General features: G+C 34.9%; 1 protein-coding gene across 1 annotated transcript in view; it reads left to right on the top strand.

The window, feature by feature from the left end:
• Positions 1-226: 226 nt before the first annotated feature.
• The window catches only part of LOC129238377 (uncharacterized), a 125,284-nt gene continuing 103,124 nt past the window's right edge, over positions 227-22,386 (top strand). The window contains exons 1-2 of the mRNA XM_054873403.1: positions 227-243; positions 398-955. Coding sequence (XP_054729378.1) covers positions 227-243; positions 398-955 — 575 coding nt within the window. The remainder of the gene's footprint in view (positions 244-397; positions 956-22,386) is intronic.

Genomic DNA, 22,386 nt, shown 5'->3' with positions numbered 1-22,386 from the left:
TTTTTTTTAAATTTTCTCATTGTTTTTTTCAACTCGCTCTAATACATCACAAATATATGTATTCAACGAAAATTTCAGCACGATTTTTATTTTGAGTTCTTATACGGCATGAAAATAAAATTAAAATAAAATAGAAATTCGTATCATTAAATCGTTTCAAAAGAGAAATTTGTAAAACATGCACAAATAAGAACACAGCTCGAAGTCTTGAAGGCAGTTGCATGGAATGCAGGTGGTTGAATTGTAAATTAAAAAGTGCCACACTAGCATGAAGGTCTACAAGCCGCTCACATACAAACATATTCATGCATAGGCACACACAAAAGACTCACTTCAATTGAGAATGTCTACTGAAATATTTCATTTCATTTCAATGCATATTAAATTCCACACACAGAATCAGGCGCCTGACACGCTTGCTAACGGATAAATGGGCAACGCATCACACACATCATGTAGCAGCAGCAACAGCAACGGCAGCAGGGAGTAGTGATGGCACTAAAAGTGAAGCCACTTCAACTAGCGGCGGTGGTGGCATGATGTCCAAAATTAATGCGCGTCACTGGCTACATCCAACGTCGACACACTCAACTTCATCCTCACCGTCAGTGACACCACCCACAGCAACGCCTCTGGCGACCACGCCCATTATGCCGCTTGCCACCGGCACCAGTAGTGCAACATTCCTGCCCGCCACATCGGCCACAACACCAACACCCTCTGTTGCATCGTCGGCCTCTTCTTCATCCGCTTCGGTGGCGGCCACTATTACAACACCGTCGTCTGTCATGCATCACCAACAATTGCAACAACAACTGCAACAACAACAGCAGCAATTGCTAACCAGCGAAGAGTTGCGACGCAATACTTTCTATCGCACGGTTTGCGCCAGCTTTCAAAGCGCCATTTTACTGCTGGACATGGACACGGGCGAAATAAGCGACTACAATGAAAGGTCAGAGCAGGCAAGATGCATGTGTCGTTGTACATGTGTATATGTGTTCGTGTTCGTGTGTGTGTTTGTTTATATCAAGGTAAACATATGTGACAAGATAGGATGTCTGCGCGCCGTTGCACTCTGATTGCGCCCATAAATAGGCTATAAAATATTTAAGCGCATTTGGAAGCAATTGAATTCAGGCTTCTTGCACTGAACGGGGAAATGATAAAACAAAAGCGCGTACGTAAATGTGCCCGTAAGTATGTCAAGGCTCAGAGACACATACGTGCCGGCATAAATGGAATGTTCATGCAAACAATGTTTTTCAATTATTTAAATGCAACAAAGTCTTATGGCCCGTGTGGCAGTTGCTCAGCAAAGCGCACAGAGCATTTGGTTAATGGGCTGCGATGAAATGTATGCAGCGAGCATTGGTAGCTATTACTTAATGAAATAATACATAAATAAAAGTTATTTAATAAAATTATATTTATTTTTTTTTTAAATGAAATATCCAGAATAGTAAATTTCGACACTCAACTTAGTTATTTGATTATTTTAATATCTGCGAGACGATCTGTTAAGCGATCTGGCCGATTTGCTGTAAACTTATTTGTAATCGCTGTCGGACCCCATGACAAGCTGATTCTTCATTAATGTCCCAAAAACCTTGGTTAAATACTCAACTGTCCCTTCGACAATTCCCTTGTGTTTCTACAATTCTGGCAATTTCAAGGCACTTTCAAAATTGTTAGTTCTATTTTACTCTAATCTTTAAAAAACAACTTTTGTAGTTGTTTACCTCTAAAGTTTAATATGCATTGTCTAAAAAAATGTAAAATATTATATTTAAGGAGATGGTAATATGGACGGGTGGCTGCCAAAGCCAAAAGGCTTGCTACGTAACTTCCATTCGGTACTGCCCGGGTTCGAAACCCATTGACAGCACAAAATGTGGAATGCAATGTACGACGGGATTCTCAAGATTGTGATGCCAGCAAAACCCGAAGCTGGTCCTTAACAGTAAATGTAGGCGGAGCGAGTGTATCTTGGAGTACACATCGATGAGAAGTTAACATTCAAGGAGCATCTAAAAATACCCAGTAACAAGGCAATCAGAGTGAATTGCGTTATTGCGAGTAAAGTTCCTTTTTATATACGAGCAGAGGATTAGATTATATTAGATTTGTAGGAGAGAAAAAAATGTCTGCAGTGTCGTCATCCTCAAGACAGAAGAGGCATATCGGGCTGTCGACGGCCCCCATGACAGCCATATGCTGACCACAGGCGTTGTGGCCTGTGATTACACCCACCAGTACTTTCAGGTCCTTTCTGCTGAGTTTTATGAGAAAGGTCGGTATTTCCCGGTTTGGTTCTTTCACAAAACACTTGGCTACCTTGCACGAATTCAACCCAGACCAACGTGAATTCGTCAATCCATAGTTGAATCGATACAGAATTGACCCCTAGAAAGGGTTCAGGGGCCAGTTTATGAGCTAACTCGTTCCCTGTAATACCACAACGTCCAATCACCCAAATAAAGTTAACTTTGTTGTGTTTTGCAACACTGTTCAATTTTGTCTTACATTCAAGGGCTTTCAGTGCAGCTTGACTGCCACTAAAAATTCCAATACTGCTACCCCGCGACGTTCAAGATGAGAGAGACTTCCGTAAACAATACCAAGGCCATGTGTCCTGTACCATAGGAGTACTTAGTGTCTTCATTTAAGTACCATCCAGATCTGCTGCCATCTCTGGTTTTGGATCGGTTGGTGTAGAAAGTGTGCTGATATTCCGTTAATAGTTTCTCTGGACTTAACCATTGATCTCTATCTGAGAACAAAAGATCATACTTCCTACCCAAGCTAACGAACCTAACGAAAGGCACCCGATTGTCCACTGACATCGAGAATAGTGTACACCGCTCCGACAACTGGTTGTATATCTGACAGTGGCCAGTGCTTTTTCATTTCCCCAGACTTCGCTTAATTTCAGCCTGTACGCCGCTTTCATCGCTTCCTTTCGAATTTGAAGATCTGCAGGTTACAAGTTCAGAATGGCATTAAGGGCACCACCAGATGTCGTATTCATAGTTTAGGGGTTCCACTCTGGAATTAACCATTGTAGCCTTCCACCATACTACAGAGGCGTAGGTAATAATGGGTCTAATCAGGGTGATGTACCATCCAGTGTATTATCGCCGGTCTTAGACTTCATGTCTTGCCAAAGGTTCTCTTACACTGCCAGAAGACTTTTAGTGTTCGAGAGACCTTCTGCTCGACGTGCTTCTTCCGAGCAGAGGAACTGTATCACTCACGTGGACCCAAACCAACACCTGAAGATAAGATAACTGATGGAATCACTCCTGCAAAGATCGATGGACACATAAGTTGATCACCAAACTAGATGAATGGATAAACAGAAAACACAGCGAAACAGATTAATATTCTTGCGTACCTCCACCGTTTTAATCTAGCAGATAATTCGACCTGCCCTGATTACCACAGCGAAGAAGAAAGTGCAGAACACGTGACTTTTCACTGTGCCAGATTTTATGAAGAGCGCTTCGAGCTCGCAAATATTCTCGACGTCGTCCCCACACCAAATAACCCTGTAACGCAAATGCTGAACTTGGAAGAGAAATGGAAAGTAGTAAAACAGTTTGCAACAAGGATAGTAATAAAACACCGAAACTTAGAATGGAAGCGCAAAGTGAATACGACCGATATAGAAGAATACTCAACAGATGTCCACATGCGTCGCCCAAAGAAGCCATTTTTAAACAGATCTCTTGTGGGGGTGACTGTATTCACGAGCAGGCGACAAGCACTAATGCCTCACGCATTCACGTAAAGCCTCAAGACGAACCCAAACAGACGACTAGACAATGACATAGATATATTAAGCTACGCATCGTTGAAGAAATCGTATGGAAAGCAAACGAAAGATGGCGTAATGAAGCCACCTGCAAAATCGCCCGTTATTAGCTCTGCTAAATCAAAATAAACACTGATTTCGGTCTTAACGGGGCAGTATCTAATAGATAGGCATGCCCAAAGGATGGGTGTGCAAGCTCATGACTTCTGTAGAAGTAGTCTTGACGAGAAAGAGGAAGAGTCAATCTTGCACCTTCTGTGCCATAGTCCTGCTCTATACAGACGGAGATATGCTATTCTGGCCACATCATTTTTTAATAAATTGGAAGATCTCCGTTCTGCAGAAATAGGAGATGTTCTAAAATTTTTAAAAAGCACACACTGGTTTTAGGAAAGATAGTGAAAGCTTCCCATGCGTCATCACAATGGGCTATGAGCCTGTGTGTCCCACAGTTCAACCGCTTCAACCTAACCATGCGTAGTGGAACCATGTCCCACATACCACTGGTGTCACGGCGCCTTTGATGATACTCGTATTTCTAACATTAACGATTTTAGCCTCCTCTGAACAAAAAAAAAAAAACATAAAATATTAAATGCTAGAAAAAAATTGCCTGAGGACGAACGTATCGTGGCTGATGAAGGCAAGCATCCAAGTATGTTTCTGCCATGAAAAAGCTTCTCTTAAAAAACATCTGCTACTCGGAGGCTGCTTTAAACTGTAGGTCCCTCCATTTGCGGAAAAACATTAACACCCACACCGCTAATAAAAGAAAGAGCTCAGCACAAACACCTAACAGAAGTGTACGCGCCAATTATTTATTTATTTAATTTAAAAATTTATTTTACTTCTTCCACTCGTGAAAAATCAATCGCGATTTTCTTCATGCATTTACAAGGTCAGAAGAGTTCGGCCAAATAACCAGCGAAGGATGTAAGCGCCAATTATATAAATATACGACTACATATCTACCAGACTGTATACTATCATAAATAATAAGAACTCAAGACGAATATGTGACAACGCGCAACGACCAGACGGCGCAGCCAAAATAAAATCGCGACACTGCTTGAATGGATAATCAATGGTGATAACGGAGACTGAATGAACAATAAGCAAGTCAAGAATGTATTGAGAAAAAATTTATATATTTATATATATGTTTATGTACATATGTATGTTTGTATGCGCAAAAAAATTTAAGTGCAAATTGAAGAGAGCAAAGCACAATTGAGATAAACTTAAAAGCGCTTTCAGAATAAACGGCAGCCAAGCGCGGCTAACAGCCTCCGATAGGGCACTAGCCAGTGAGTCACAAGAAAAAAACGAATAAAAAACGCAGGCCTTACAAGGAAGAGTGTAGTAACTTGACAGTAAAAGAGAAGAATTTAACTAAATATTCAGTAAAAAGTGCATTGTAAAAAACCGATAAAAAAGAATAAAGAGTAGGGCGCGTCTCGACCATATTTTTATGTGTGACGCTATTCAACATTTTTTTTTCACTCTTTTGTTATACAATAACGAAGAAAAAATTTATTGAAAAGCGCAAGATAATATTTCATTTTTATGACACTGCTTTTCTTAACAAACAAAAAAAACGCTACATTCACAAAAAAGTTGTAGGCGCCCATGTATGAGTTGAATATTAGAAAGTTGGCCGGCCTGAGCAAAAAGTTTGAAGAAGGTCGAGAAACGCGACACAAATGAGGGGTTGTAAAAAACTTGTAAGCATCAAATATTCATATATACATAAGCTGAGTAGATGTGCAACTTAGCAATACGAAGCATAAAAGGCACTTTCAAGAAGTACAAGAAAGACAAGTAGACCCGATTTTGCTGATGTGGATGTCTTTTTTTTTCGTTCTTTTTCTACGCGAAAAACCAGAATCAAAAATAGTAGCACACATATTTGCAAGTGACCACTTGGCGCATGGGCCGCCACGTGCAATGTGCTTGAATGGCAAATTTTGACATATTCGGTTAATTTTTGCACTTTATTTCAACTTTACTTCTGTGTATGGTAAAATAAGATCTCACATGCAAAATTAGAGAATTACTCAATGGCTTAGCTTAAGAAAGGCACGATTCATGCATGGACTTAGATAAACATCTTGGGGAAGAAAATTCCTTATCAATGCCCTTTAAGATCATAAAAAATTTCATAAGCGCTCTAGAGATTGAAGTACACGAAAATAAAACAACAGTTAAAAACTTAAGATTCTGAAAGAGACATTGAAGCCAATCAGCTCGACATATTGAGAATATTTGTTTTACTTTTGATTCAATTATTTTTAATATTTTTGGCTTACATCGCTTTCATTAAAAATTGCATGAGTTTTTTTTATGACCGTAACGGCTAGCTCACGTTGAAACAAAAGATAAGAGCAACTATGTTATTACATTTTATGCAGTTGCGAATGCTGGTCGAGATCGCGCTGACTGAATGCAATGACTTCTTTCAAATTGTATGTCCTAAACTGAGTGTCGTAATGATAAGGTCCCTATTGATAAATTTTGAGTATATTTTATTTGAAATGAATTTTAGTTGTATTTTTTTACATAAAATTGCATTTAATTCTTTTACAAAGCCAACAGAAAACAAAGCTTTAAACTTTAAATGTTTAAATATTCATTCAACTCCAATTAAACTTTCACACTTTTTTATTCATAAATTTTAGAAAATTTTTAGGTACGCAGTTTAATATTAGTATAAAAAAGTGCAGTCTTAAATGATTCAAAACTCTTGTTAAATTTTGATAATTTTATTCCCATAAGGCGTTAGGCCGCCGTAGCCGAATGGATTGGTGCGTGACTACCATTCGGAATTCACAGAGAGAACGTTGGTTCAAATCTCGGTGAAACACCAAAATTAAGAAAAACATTTTTCTAATAGCGGTCGCCCCTCGGCAGGCAATGGCAAACCTCCGAGTATATTTCTGGAACATTTGTGGAACAACATCAAGACGCACACGACAAATAGGAGGAGGAGCTCGGCCAAACACCCAAAAAGGGTGTACGTGCCAATTACATATATATATAATAGGCCGGGTCGATTTGTGGGGAGGCAAAAAAATCGCCCATTGCTCTGTAAAAATCATATTCTAGGGATCAAAATAAGAAACTTTGTCGAAGGAACCATACCTCTAGAACGAATTCTGATGTCCCCCAATTTGGGTCGAACTTTTTAGTTTCATTTCTAAAACTCACTTAAATTAATTTTTTCATTTACATATGTTCTGACTAAATAAATTTCTCAAGAGAAAAAACAGATATTATTATAAATAAATAATAAATATTATTATAAATAAATAAAAATAAAGAAAAATATAGCCATTTAGCTGATTTTTTCATGTAAAGGTCAAAAGTGGTGATATTTTTAAATTGGGGGACATCAGAATTCGTTTTAGAGATATGGTTCCTTCAGCACAGTTTCTTATTTTGATCCCTAGCGTACGATTGTCACAGAGCTATGAGCGATTTTTAAACCGACCCGCCCTAATATATAAGGTGTTAGGCATTCTTTTCATATGTGCTCTCTCATTCTTATTATTTTTTATATGGAGAAAAAATTTAAAAAATCAACGAGAACTTTCAGCCTGTTAAACTTGCACTTCTTTATACTAGAATTATATGGGCTACTCGTATAACTCCGACCACCGTAGCCGTATGCGAAAGCGATAAAATTTTTTTTACTAGCGGTCACCCCTCGGCAGGCAATTGCAAACCCTCGGGTCTATTTTTGCCATAAAAAAACCTCTCATAAAAAATTATTTGCTCTTCGGAGTTGGCTTAAAATGATAGGTCCCTACATTTGTGGAACATTATGTTGTTGTTGTAGCAGCATAAACATTCCCCGTGCATAAACGAGAAATGCTGCTGAAGTGAGTCCTTAGCCGGATATAAATCCGGGCCGTTCCGCTTACGTAGAACCGACTGTCGTGGGAACGTTTTTTGTGAAACATTACGTTTAAGTTCGGTTTACAAAGTTCAAAAATTTCCTGAAATGTAAATTGTAAAATTTTAATAAATCTTGTACAAAAGGTTTTCAACTGGAATTCATGTGGTATTTATTATAGAATAGACAGAATTTAATGAAAAAATAAAACTTTCACATTTTTTATTGAGAAATTTTGGGAAATTTTTGAGTACGTAGTTTTATATTTCATTTAATTCTGGTATAAAGAAGTGTAAGTTTGAGTGGCGGAAAATTCTAGTTGAGTTTTGATAACTTCTTCCCGATAAAGTGTTAGGCATTTTCTTCATATAATGAATCGACGAGTTTTTTATATGGAGAAAATGCGCAACCCTCCCTGAGAATAAAAAACAAATTTAAAAAATCACTTTTTAATACTAGAATTGTATGGGCTATAAAACTGCGTACCCACATTTTTTATTTAATTATGTTTTAATGTTTAAAATTTTCCTGAAAAATTTTAGAATTATAATAAATCTTGTACAGGGTTTGAAACTGGTATTCATGATGTATTTATTATATGTAGAATGAAATATGTTTTCATAAAAAGGAATTGAAATTAAGATGGGAATAAAATAAATAATAAATAGTCAAAATTTGTAAATATTTTACAATCCGCTCGACATATTTTACAATTTTACAATTTATCAAGCCAAACTGAGCCAAAAATATTTCTAGCTATATTTTAGCTATACTCCTTACCTATATATGCACATTTGATGCTAAAAATTAAACAAATTAGAAAAAAAAAATTCTCCATTTTTTTGTGAAAATTTCAAAACAAAATAGTTTTGCTGCGTAAAGACCATTTTTTAAACTATAATAAGTAACAACCAATAATTTACTGCCTATTTCCCTTTTTTAGTGAATAATTACACTGGGAAGCACTCCTTCAAAAAAATTTTGACATCCCTTTTTTTGATTGAAATTTCCCAGGCCTAATATTACTGTGTATTTGTCAACTAAAAATAGGTCATGCACTCAGAAGCATAGAAGGTGTACTCTAAAGTCACTTTGGAACAAAAAATGATAGTGTTAAACATTCATTACATGAGGCTGACACGAAGAACCGAATTGACCAAACACCACTCTGAGCAACACATTTTTGATTTGGCTGACGCATTTTGTTACGGACACCAGAATTTTATTTAAATTTTTAAATAAATGACGCATAAATTGTTCTGATTGAAAAGTGCAAACCCTGTCATTAAACACGGAATACAATAAAATGTCATTCAAATCTCTGGCACGGCTGTCTTTACAGTACTCCTCTGTGCCAATTTAAGTTTTTAGTACACCTCGAAACAATACTTGCATTTCGCTCACTTTTTGACGTAATTTCATGCTAATTTACGTTTCACTCACAAAAAAGTTGTTGCTGACACTCACATTTACAAAATTATTTATACACAAACAAAATATTCTATGATAACCCGCTTGAATGCAGTCTGGCACGAATTAGTGGACAGCAAAATTAAATAATTAAAATAATTACCACTAAGTGGGTAGCCTTTTCGTGACTCAAAATGAAAAAGCGCACATTCAAGCTGATTACGTTAACGCTATAAAGCGCTTAATATGTATGTTGGCACAAGGCTGATGTAGAACAGTCAGCCAGTCAGTTGCCGTCTCAGTAGCCAATGAAATTTTTCTGTTTTTGCGCTTATTTCTCATTTTATTTTTCCTTTTCACTTTTCAGCAGAGGCTCTTGTAATTTTATAAATTTTTGTTGCTTGACGCGCACATCCTTTTATGTGCTGTTTTTCGAAGCCTTTCGACGTCAACGGTAGCGTAGCGTTTACTCGCCGGACCACTTACTGACATTCATCGCCACATTTGTAGCACTTAATTTACAGTTAATGCTATTTTTGATCAGATACGGGTAAGAATTTGGCAAATAAAGTGTTAAGTGATAAAATTAATTGGAGAGAGAGAGAGAGAGAGAGAAAGGGAAAGAACGGGAAAACCAAGGGATGCGTGATTAAGTGAAAAATTATGTAGCCAATTGCGAAATTAAACTCGCAGCAAATCAAACGAACACATATTTTTTCATGTTATTAATATTATTACCATGTTTACTTCGAAACTTTTCCTGGAGACACAATTAAATTGATTTTGCTCCACAGGCTGTTAGCGCAGTTGCGTGCTACGGGGCGTATGAGTAACCAGAAGGAATATTTTTTTTTAGTTGTCCGAGCAAGTCGTTGCAGTTGCATATTTTTTGACTTAAGTATACGCATAAAATACAAAAATTAAATTGTTATAACTACATACAGTAATGCGCAAAATAAAGGAAACATTTCCTGTTGAGTAATAGATACCAATTTTTTTTTTTAGGGGTTAGGCTACTCAATTACGATTATATGTCAGTTGTGAACTATTCAACAGTTTCAGTCAACGGTTTTTTATTTAATTTTAAACACTTTATGAAAATTACAAAAACAAATTTTACAAAAAATTTGTCTCCATCAGTATCCCTGTTGTCTGTCCGTAGCTTGCCACAATATTATTAGAAAATATTTTTTGTTTGTGTGATCGTTGTAAATAATTATAAAATAATAAAAATTACTACGCGTTCCCGAAATTTTAATTTGCAATTTATTTTCAAGAACTAATTCTGTATGAAACTACGCGTGAATTTGTATTGTCTAACATATTTTTTGGAACGATTTTTTTTAACCTTTAACCTTTTGCTTACAATCAACTTTCGTATAAATATAAAAAACTTCCTGTGCACCCCTATAGCTATTCAGGCGTACAATCAGGCAAAAAAAATTAATGTTAACTGTAAATTGAATATTGCGGGCGCTGTTTGTACGTATGCGCACCCACTAAAAAAAAACTCCGTTGGAAAAAGTTATTCAATCTCCATTTTTTATATTTATTACTTTGGAAGTAATAAATTATACACCTAATGCTTACTTTCACTAGCACCGTGGCGTAAGAGTAACATTTACGGCATATAAAATTATTTTAGTAGAACAACTGCCACTTAAAGATATTAAAAATTATCAACAAGAAATTTCGCAAAGCGCACATTTAACTGTATTTGAGTTTCCATATTCACTAGCGAAGTCACAATAAATTAAATAAACTGTCACTTAAATTACACACAGAAACTTTCGTTTATCAGTTCAAACGCCATGAAGTTTTCTTCCATTTTCTATTCATAGTTTCTTATTTGGATTTTATTGTTTGTGCGTTCCACTTTCTTCGCTTAAAAAAATATTCGTGAAATTTCATTAAAGTTGACGTAAATTGCCGCCAGCATCAGCATAAAATCGATATGCCTATGCCGGGCCAGCAAAATAAACACCAATACTCGCAAACATCAACAGCATAAAATGGGAGGAAAAGTGTAGAAACACAAAAAAATAGCGTATAAAAACAAAATCCCAATGAAGCATCGAGCAATCAACACGTCAGCATCACTAGCTCCTACGGCAATAGCAAACAAATCTCCTTTCTAGCTGCGTCAGCTGTGCCGTACCTTTCGAATTATTCTCATGCCACTTCCTCGGCGATTATTACCCGTTTGTTTTACCTATTTTTAGAAACTTTCTTACCCAGTTATTTTTAACGTTCCAACTCTTTAGCTGTCATCAAGCACAAGTGAAGTTGAGGGGCGGATAGCCATACTTACAAAACTTATTTTCTAAAATGGTTGAAGCGAGCACTTGACAACAAGGCCAAATTGGCTGGCGGCTACCAAGTCATTTGGCAGGTAAGTAAATGCACAAACACACATACATAGACTAGTTCTATGTATGTATTTGTGCTATTGCTGGTATGGTTTGCTATTCTTCAGTAGGTGCAAAAGAAACTAGTGGAGGCGTGGGTAGTTTTCTAAAAGTATGCCACATCAAAACTTAAAAGTTTGAGCTACTTTTCCAATGTGTAGTATTCGCCCTGGGTGCAGTAATTTGACACTTTTTCTTTCGGACACGAATTTGAAACCGCTCGGGGTCACAGAGTTTGAAAATAGTTTGCGCCGACCAAAATAAGCTTAACACTGAAAAAAATTATTTTTGGTTTTGTGACCAATTTAGAAATTTCTTAGAAAAATAAGTTATTTTAAGAAAAATTTTCTCTACAAATTTTTTGTGACTTCATTTCAAACTTATCTAAATATTTCGATAAAAGTTACAAGTAAATACCATATATATTTTTATTTCTTGCCATATTTTAGATTTTTACTAAAAACAATATCATATTTTTGAAGTGAAACTTCTTAGGCGTCGATGGGCGAGCGAGAATGGAGAGTAAAATTTCAAGGCCATGCAACGTTTTGGGCATTTTCGTTCCGCGAGCGGGAAAAAAGATATAACGTAGAGGAAAAGGAGAGAGAGAGAACTATACCTTATATATAGTATATCTTAGATACACTTTAGGCTATTCACGTCTCCCTTTTTTTGTTTTTGTACCATATAATATTCTAAATTGTTCAGGGCCGTCGCGACTAAAAGAATCATGGTCGCTGCGACTGTGTCTACGAATGTATTTTGTTTTTGTAGTCACTAGGCTTAGATTTTGAGCTTGGACGACATACGCATATTGAGGCATGAAATGAATGCGAATGTTGTGTTCTAGAACATTTTGGAATGCGTGGTGCCAAAGCGCCCCTCGCACGGCGCTTGCTGCTGCTTTTGCGTCAATCAAGGTATTTTGTTTTTGTAAGTACAATATTCGGAATATTGACTGGGGGAAGACAAAAGTACACAGAAGCAAGAAGGGAGCGCTGTGCTCGCGAATATATAAATGTATGTTTGAACTTGCATGGATGTAGTTACATATGAATACAATTATTTTGTAGGAAGTTTAGAAGGCAAGTAGGTATGTGGGTATGAATACATGCTAGGACCTCAAGTGGGTATATATACATACACACCCACATAGGCTTTAGAGCAGAATGGTTTTTGCGCTTGTTAGGAAGAAACTCGTTCACTAGTGCGTACTTTTATCTGATTTCTTGTTGGAATGTGATGTGCTGTGACATGTGAATAAATAAGTCAAGGTTATTTGGGCATACATGCATATGTACAAAGGAAGAAGGATGATACATACAAATGTAATTTGCCGTCGAATACATAAACTATAAATAGAAGTACAACATAAAACAAGTGTTGATTTATCTTAAACCATTATTTTATTTTTGTAAATTTTGTCTATTGGAATTCTTTTCAAATGTTGTGAATTTATTTAGATATACCTGTGTGCAAAAAGTAAGTTGAATTTGGTTGTAAAATGAATAATCTTTTTTTATTCTTGTAAATCAATTTCATCCCCTTCAAAATAATCCCCTCTCGATGAAATACACTTGTGCCAACGATTTTTCCAATCCCCGAAACATGCCAAATAGTCCATTTCCGGTATAGCCATCAGCACCTTCTTCGATTCAGCTTTTATCTCCTCAATCGATTCGAAACGCGTTCCCCGGAGTGGTCTCTTGAGTTTTGGGAATAGCCAGAAGTCACACGGACCCAAATCAGGCGAATACGGAGGTTGCGGAACAATATGCGTGGAATTTTTGGCGAAATGGTCATGAAGAACGAGTGCAGTGTGAGACGGTGCATTATCGTGATGCAAAAACCAAAAGTTGTTGGCCCATAATTCTGGTCTTTTTAGACGAATTGCTTCACGTAAACGAAGCATAACACTCAAATAATATTCCTTATTAACAGTTTGGCCAGGTGGAAGGAATTCATAGTGCAGCACACCACGAAAATCGAAAAAAACTGTCATCATGACCTTTATTTTTGAACGACTTTGACTTTTCGGTCTGGCCTCGCCTTTAGCACGATATTCGCTTGATTGGTCGGTTGTTTCAGGGTCGTAAGCATAAATCCAAGTCTCATCTCCCGTAATGATGCATTTGAGCTTGTCCTGATAGTCTGAAAGCATTGTTTCACACACATCAACGCGACGACTTTTTTCCAAGAAATTGAGAGTTTTCGGTACCAAACGAGATTTAACTTTTCGTAGGCCCAGATGGTCTTTCAAAATGGTTTTCACAGATCCTTCTGATATTCCGATCATATCAGTAAGGTCTTTAACAGTCAACCGACGACTTTTGAGCACTAACTCCTTCACTTTATTGACGTGTTGGTCATCTGTTGACGTCGATGGTCGTCCGGAGCGCTCCAAGTCATCAACACGTTCTCGACCCTCTTTGAAGTCTTTGTACCACTTATAAACATTTTTCTGCGACATAGTGGAATCACCAAATGCCTTCTGCAACATGCTAAACGTTTCCGCAGCCGAAATTTCATTCCGCAAACAAAATTTGATAGCACTTCTCTGCTCAATCAAATCAGACATTGTAAAAATCGAAAAATGCACTCTTGGTCGTTTGGTAAACACAAGCGTAAATATATTACTGATAATGACATTCACATGAAAGTTGGCCCAGATGTTATTAACAGTGCTGCCAACTCATGGAAAAAATAACTAGAGCGAAATTTTAATCCCGCGAAGTTTGACAAATAAATTCACCTTACTTTTTGCCCACAGTAGTACATTCTTTCTCTCTCATTCCCTCTCGAGTATCTCCCTCTTTTTTTGTCTGCCTTGAAAGTTTCACTGCTGTTATGTGTACTACGTTACACGCACTTTTTTCAACTATAATATTTTCCAATTCAGAGACCAAACAAATATGCTCTGGAAAGCTTACTTTTATAAGGTCCCACGAATATGGTACTCACGACCAAGCGCGCACAAAACGAAAAACAAAACCAGCTTCAGTTACAGAATTTATTCAAGTGAACGCTTAATTCTAACATTTATTATGTCAAGTTAAAGATGCTTTTGGATTGCAGAGTTGCTAAATCGACATTTTTCAACACTTACCTTAAAGAAAGCTTAGTTTTTTTAATAATTTTTTTTTCATTCCTAGAACAAACAAACTTTACTTTGGAAGTATACGAAGAAAGTGCCATTATTTTTCATGATCTTTTCGACTTTCAATAAAAAATGTTTTATAGAAAATTTTATTTCCAATTCCTATAGCGAAAATGTTTTTCACTGTTTTTATATTTTTTTATTTAAAACAATAAAAGCCTAAAAATATTAATGACATTACTTTTCTTAACTTTTTGCCTTTTTACTAAAAAAACACTTGTTTAAAAAGAGGCATTTTTCATTATTATACGAAAAAGTTTTAGACAAATAAATGTATTGAAGATAATAATAACCTAAAAATTTAAAGCCATTATTTTTCGCCAGTTTTTCGATTATCATTCAGAAAATAAATTTTCCAACATCAAACGCACGCCACAAATATGAAGAGGAGCTCGGCCAAACACCCGAAAAGGGTGTACGCTAGACCGGAGTGAAATACGTAAATTTTTTCAAATCATATCGTAATAGCAGGGAAAAGTTGCTACATATCAATACAAATTTAGGAAAAAAAAGAAATTTCAAATCGGTTAATATCTTCCGTTCGCGCATTGCATTTAAAATTTACAAATTTTATCCCAAATCCAGCTGATTTACGAAAACTTGTAGAAGTTGTAAATGATTAAAGATCGAGCTCCCTTTTTATACATAGCACTTTCAGCATTGAGTAGTAGATTTTTAATTTACTAATCTATCCATTTCTCTGGTTCTGAGCGATTAACTTTTACCAATTTTACACCAAATCTACTAAGGAAGCCTATGCCTGCTTGCGTGAAAGCGGCTTACGGCTACTACAACACGTCTGTGCTTTAGATCGTCTTCCACTTGGTTACTTGTATTCCATCGTCTTTCTTTTCATTTTGCTTTTGATTCTGGCATACCGATAAACGAAGTGCACGGAAGAGCTAGTACTCTCTGGTCATTACCAGTTCTGCTTTCACTCTTGTCGAACAGCGCTGTTTGGTCAAAAAAAATTCTATTCGATGTTCTTTTGAATTACATAGTTTACACAATTACTTAACATTAAATCTCTTGAAACATTTTATTCATGTCTCTTACTCGTAAGGACATACACTGCCCATTTTTTGGTGCACCTAAACCACTGCTGTCATCGGTCCTTCCCACTAATACCGACATTATACAATGTTGGCAAGAAGTGAGGTACAAAATGTCAGTAGAATCTTCTGCTGCCAGTTCTGGTCAGAAGTTAAGCTTCACAGTTGTAGCAGATACTGTAGCTCATCAGACTGAGTCCCTTTATTCCAAGGCTTCGATTCCAATAGTTTCCCACACAAGAGTTGTACAACAGATTAAACATCTACATGATCGATACTACACTCTTCGTAAATCTTATTCAAGGGACAAAGACACACCTGAGAAACAAAAGAAGTACAATGATTTTATTGAACAATCTTCAAGTTATTAGGTTATTAGGTTACAGGTTAGGTTATTCAAACAAATTCCTTTTTTGCCCATCCAGAAAACATTCTTCTCTCGATGGTGGTAGATGACAGAGAGCATGTCAGCGATCTTGGATTGAGGCGAGTTCTGAAAATAAAAGAAATCCCTTCAAAAGACAAAAATATTAGAAACTTTTTGGTTCCTAAACTGAACTTTGAAGCAAATGAATATTTTGAGTTAATTAATTGGTCTGAAATGAAACTTACCTGCCCTCCAATTTTAGACAGCCTTTCTTCTGAAGATATCTTGCAATTAATTTCTGATAAAGAAAAACCTAAATTAACCATAGATTTAACAAATATTCCATGCCATACGCAAGCTGTGGAGCGTTGCGTAAAACTAGTAACTCAAGCGTCCTCAAAAGTGTATGGGAACGAGAGACGTGATGGGTTTATAAGAGCAGCACTCACTTCTCGTACAGTTATGCCTCAATTTGACACTAAAGCAGACTTTGCCACTCCCGAATAAATAATTTTTCATCTTTGGTTGGTTGGTTGGGAAGGGAATGGGTGGAACTCGTCGTACAGTCACCTTCACGCGGTGAGTTCTGAGTCGTCCAAAAAGGGCGGGTCAAGAGCTGTACAAAACTTCTTTAAGATAGTGTGGTCAGTGGGCGCGCTAAGAGGGGAATAATTTATTCTACTTATATACTCAAGAAGACTTATACAAAAATTAAAATAGAGAAACTAACCACCCGCAATTACGTAAATTTATACAAAAAATGACATTTTCCACTTCTTTTCAGGGGCTGTAGGGGCTTTGATAGAGCGGTAGACGTTTTTCTTTTCAAACTATACCTGATGTTGTAATAGTCTACAAAAAATGAACTTTATCTAACATCATTTCCACCTCTTACAATTTTTCGAATATTTGTTCAATTTATTATAAAATTTGTAAATTTTAAATGCAATGCGCGAACGGAAGATATTAACCGATTTGAAATTTCTTTTTTTTCCTGAATTTGTATTGATATGTAGCAACTTTTCCCTGCTATTACGATATGATTTGAAAAAATTTACGTATTTCACTCCGGTCTAGTGTACGCGCCAAATATATATATGTATTAGGTATACCTAAAAATTGTACACTGAAAAAAATTAATTTTTATTTAGGACAATAATAATCCAAATATATAAATGGCATCCGAATTTCATTAAAAACATTATTTCTTTAAGGGAAATTTTATTTTTTATTGATAAACGAAAATAGCTTTACAATCAAAAACATTATTTTATTTAAAATATTAAAAACTTAAAAATATTAAATTAAAATTATGTTAAATAAAACTTAAATATATTTATTGCCTTATTTTGTTCTACTTTTCGATATTCACTAAAAAAAATTAATTTTTTATGTATTTACAATAATAAGAACTTAAAATATAAATAGCATGAGTTGTTGCTTACTTTTCCTATTAAAAACCTACAAAAAATTGCATTATTTTTCGCAAGTTTTTCGATTTTCACGAAAAAAATAAATTATTGAGAGAGAATATTTTCCCAATCCCTAAGACCAAAAAACTTAAAATTGAAAAACATGGTAAGAAATTGAAATATAAATGATATTATTTTACGCCTGCTTTTCGTAAGCCTTTTTGTAAGGAAAATGTCATTTTCCATTGCTAAACCCTAAAATTTCTGCACTAAAAAAAATTATTTTTATTTAAAGTAATAAGAACCTAAAAATATGGAGCGCATTGTTTTTCGTAAGTTTTTCGATTTTCTCTGAAAAAATAAATTTTTTAAAAAAGTTTTTTTTCATTTCTATATTTAAAACTTTTACACTGAGAAAAAACTGTATTTAAATTAAAAAGAACTTAAAACATAAGTGATATTATTTTTCGCTTGCCTTTCGAAATTTAATAAAAAACAATTTGAAGGAAAATGTTACTATCTATTCCGAAACCAAAAAAGTTGTACACACAAAAGTTGTAATAAAAGCCTTAAAGTATAGATGAAATTTAAAAATATAGATATATAATATAGAAATTCAATAAGGAAAATTATATTTTCCTAACTAAAAACACTAAAAAAAAATTATTTTTATTTACAAAACCAAAAAAAATCAAAACTATTGATTTCATTGCTTTCCACTCGTTTTCCAATATCTAACAACAAAAGGAGAATTTTTGAAGAAAAATATTTCTTGGAAATTTCTTAGAAACTTTTTTCCTCCATTGCTACAAAATTAGTTTCATTTAAAAAAAAAAGAATTTTTTTAATATTCAATGTAGTAACAATTACTTTTCCAAAAAAGTCTAACTTAAAAAAAATACTTTTATTTAAAGTAATAAGAACCTAAAAATATGAGTGTCGTTTTCGAAATTCAATAAACACAATTTGATTTTCTATTCCAAAACCAAAAAAGTTGTACACTGAAAACAATTTTGTTATTTAAAATAAAATAAAAACTAAAACTATTCATGGCATTACTTTCCGCTAGTTTACCGATTGCTAATAACAAAAACAAAAAAAAACTTTTTTCAGAAAAAAATTTCTCAGAAATGTCTTAGAAATGTTTTTTCATTCATAAAAAAATAAGTTGTACTCCAAAAAAAAATGTATTTTTTTATTTACGACACTACATTGGACTACTTTTCAATATTAAATACAAAAAACAACGCTTTTTTATTTCCTATTTCTATTCCAAAAAAATTTTACTTAAAAAAAATACTTTTATTTAAAATAATGAAAACCTAAACATGTAAATCGCATTAGAAAAATTTCTAGACCAAAAAAGTTTTAGACCAAAAATAAATTATTTTTATTTAAAAAAAACACCTAAAACTATCATCATCATCAGTCAGCGGGGGGGCTTACTTACTATTCGCTTCCACACTTCCTTGCTATTTGCTAAAGACCGCCAATTTCTCACTCCAATTTTTTGAAGTCATCTTCGATGCAGCCTAAGAAATCCTAAAAGTATAGATAGCATTATTTTTCGCATGATTTACACTTAAAGAATAAATTTTTTATGAAAAATTGTCTTCTCAAAACAGTTACTTTTATATAAAATATTTGAGAAAAATATTTCTTTCATTGCTATGCCCAAAAAGCTTCACACTGAAGAATGCAACTTTTTAAAATAAGTAAAGCTGAAAAAATATTCATAAGTTTCTCGAATTCCACTAAAAGGATAAATCTTCTAAAGAAGAGATTTTTCTGTTCAAAGTCTGAAAAAATTTTAGACTGGTAAAAAATATTAATCGGAAAAATAAGCTTATAAGAAAAAGATAAATTAACCAGTTTTTCGATTTCAACAAATTTCATAAAAATGTGTGCTTAATCAGTCAATTTTTAGTTTTTTGTAATTCAAGTTCAGTCGCCAAACATTATAACATATTTATAAACCGTGAGCCTGTCTCTATTGAGCGATTCTGAGTCACTCTTTGTTGGGTGTTCAGCCGAGCTACTCCAACAATTTGCGCTGTGCATCCTCAGGTTTATTTGGAAGCTTGAATAAAATAAGAACTAAATTGGCAAATTTTTTAAAAACACTTAGTAATTTCGAGATCTATGCAATTGATTTATTAAAATAATGAAAATTCTTCAAAAAAATGTTAGAGTTCAATTTGGTATAGACTTTTTAAGTGAAATATCTTCGGTTCTATGTATTTAACATTTGTGTAACTTTTTTAAATTTTAATATAATATAAATTAAAAAAAACACAACATTCGGAAAAAAATTTAATGATAACGATACAACTTTGCTAAATACTTTTAACAAAAAAATTAAATTTTCTTCCGAAATTAAAAAAAAAACATCAAATTTTCGTCCGAATTTTTAAAGAAATAAAAAAAAAGGAAAATTTGTTTTTTTTTAATTCGGGAGACATTTTTTTCCCCGATGCTAGCGCTGCACTACTTTCAGTTTGTATAATAATTTTATTGTTATGTAAACCTTTATAAAATAAAAACAAAAAAATAAAATAAAATTTTTTTTTTTAATTTCGGAAGAAAATTTACTTTTTTTTACAAAAATGGAAGTAGTTTTCTGGTTTTTTTTTTAATTAAATTTTCTTCCAAATTAAAAAAAAATTGTTTTCTTCCGAATTTAAAAACGAAAAACATAAAAATAATTTTTTTTTTTAAATTCGGAAGAAAATTATATTAATTTTTTTTTCAATTCAGATGAAAATTATTATTTTTTTCTTTTGGAAGAAAATTTAATTTTTTTGTTAATGCAAAATTTTTTGTTAAAGCTAATGCAAAATGACTAACAATTTGATATATCATATAAGATGAGTGAATATTTTAGCTGCTTCCTATGATTTCCAGCTCCGCGCAACTTGCATCGCACCAAAGACTTAGAATTTGCTTATGGTCAACTTAAACGAAACACTAGTCTTCCAAATTCTTCCTCAAAAACGAGTTTTCTCTGAAACTGTTGCTGCTTTAATTGCCTATCAGTATGTCTTACACGACGCAATTCACTTAAAGTTAGTAGAATCCTTGAAGGAGCCCTTGTGAAATGCGCTTGTGTTGCACTTGCTTAGAGTCCTTTAAATTGTATCGATTTATTTCCTATACATGCATACATGTATGCAATACAAAATATACAAATATACATACATACATATATATATATACATTCACTACCACTAAGTAGGAAAATAGGTAAGAAATGGTTTGCGTTGCTTTGGCTTTAGTTTCCACTCATACGCGTGCATAGCAATGGTGTGATTGTATGTGTATTTCGAAGCTAAGAAGTGTTAATTACTTAAGTGAAGTGAAGGTTAAATGAGTTAAAAGCAAAGTTATGCTCGGCTTCGTGGCAGCAATCAAACAAACGAAAGCAAGGATAGCGATGAAAATGGAAATTGACACTGTGAGATATTATTTTGAAATTGCATACATTTTTACATTACCAAAATTAATATTCACAGCTCCTTTATGGCTTTAGCTCGCCAATTTATGGATAAGAAGATGGGAAATGAATATGAACACTGAATACACTGAAGGAACCTCAATTACAATTAAATAAGTAGAAAAACAAAAAAATCCCATTCCTCCACCCCAACAACTTATCCTTTCCATACTTATATATATATATATAATTGGCGCGTACACCCTTTTTGGGTATTTGGCCAAGCTCCCCCTCTTGTCTTGATGTTGTTCCACAAATGGAGGGACCTACAGTTTCAAGCCGACTCCGAACGGCAGATATTTTTATGAGGAGCTTCTTCATGGCAGAGATACGCTCGGAGTTTTGCCATTGTCTGCCGAGGGCGACCGCTATTAGAAAAATGTTTTACTTAATTTTGGTGTTTCACCGAAACTACGTTCTCTCTGTGTATTCCGAATGGTAGTCACGCACCAACCCATTCGGCTACGGCGGTCGCCTTTCCATTTTTACGTGCGGGGCACAATAGTCAGCGCATTATTTGCAATTATGGCTGCTAAAACAAGCAAAAACAAAGAAAAATACACACTTACACATTGCATCAGTGGCGCCAACAAGAGGAAGCGAACAACCGCGATAAGAGCGCAGACACACGAAATTTAGCGAAATCCTCAACCATCTGTGCGATCCTTCTGCCAGAAAAGTTTGAAACACAGATGGCGCTCCAAGCAGTAAAAAGGCGTTGCTTCTAAGCAACAGCAGGTGGGCATTCCTATTATTTAAGACTGGTAGCGGCAGGATAATCACCTACCCTGTCAGAAATCAAAATAGATTAACGAAACCAATGCAAGACTGAGTCTTGTCGAGGCCCTATGTTCCCGAGAGGAGTGATCAAGGAAAAATAAAAACAGGAATAAATGGAAATGAACGATCTGGCATGAACCGAGGATCTGTCATGAGTAACGTTCCTGCAGAATCGGTATACACGCCGCCATCGGCAATGAAGGATGCAATTTCCTTAAAATATCTACAACTTGCTTAACGCAGATGGAGAGACCACACAACATGCAAAGTTAGCAGAATTTTATGGGCCACCCGCACCCATAAACAAACGTCAGTGATAACTGGCTATTCTGGTCTAATGGGGAACAAGCAGCCAAAATAGGCATCCCTCACAGCACACTCAGTCACATGTAAGCAACGAGAGAAATAGAAAATGGTTTTCCATTTCCTCTATGAATGCTCTGTCTTATGGAAGGAGAGAATGTCAACCCTTGGCAAACCACTGTTTGTTCACTGAGAGTCGCGAACGACTGCCTTGTTTAGACGCCAACAACCTAATAAGGTTCTCGAGCCGCACATTCTGGAGACAGTCATGCTGTAGATATTCATTAAGCAA

This window comes from Anastrepha obliqua, chromosome 2 (assembly GCF_027943255.1).
Source record: "Anastrepha obliqua isolate idAnaObli1 chromosome 2, idAnaObli1_1.0, whole genome shotgun sequence".
Taxonomy (NCBI): Eukaryota; Metazoa; Arthropoda; class Insecta; order Diptera; family Tephritidae; genus Anastrepha; species Anastrepha obliqua.
The sequence above is the reverse complement of the archived record's forward strand: the minus strand, read 5'-3'. Positions and strand labels throughout refer to the sequence as shown.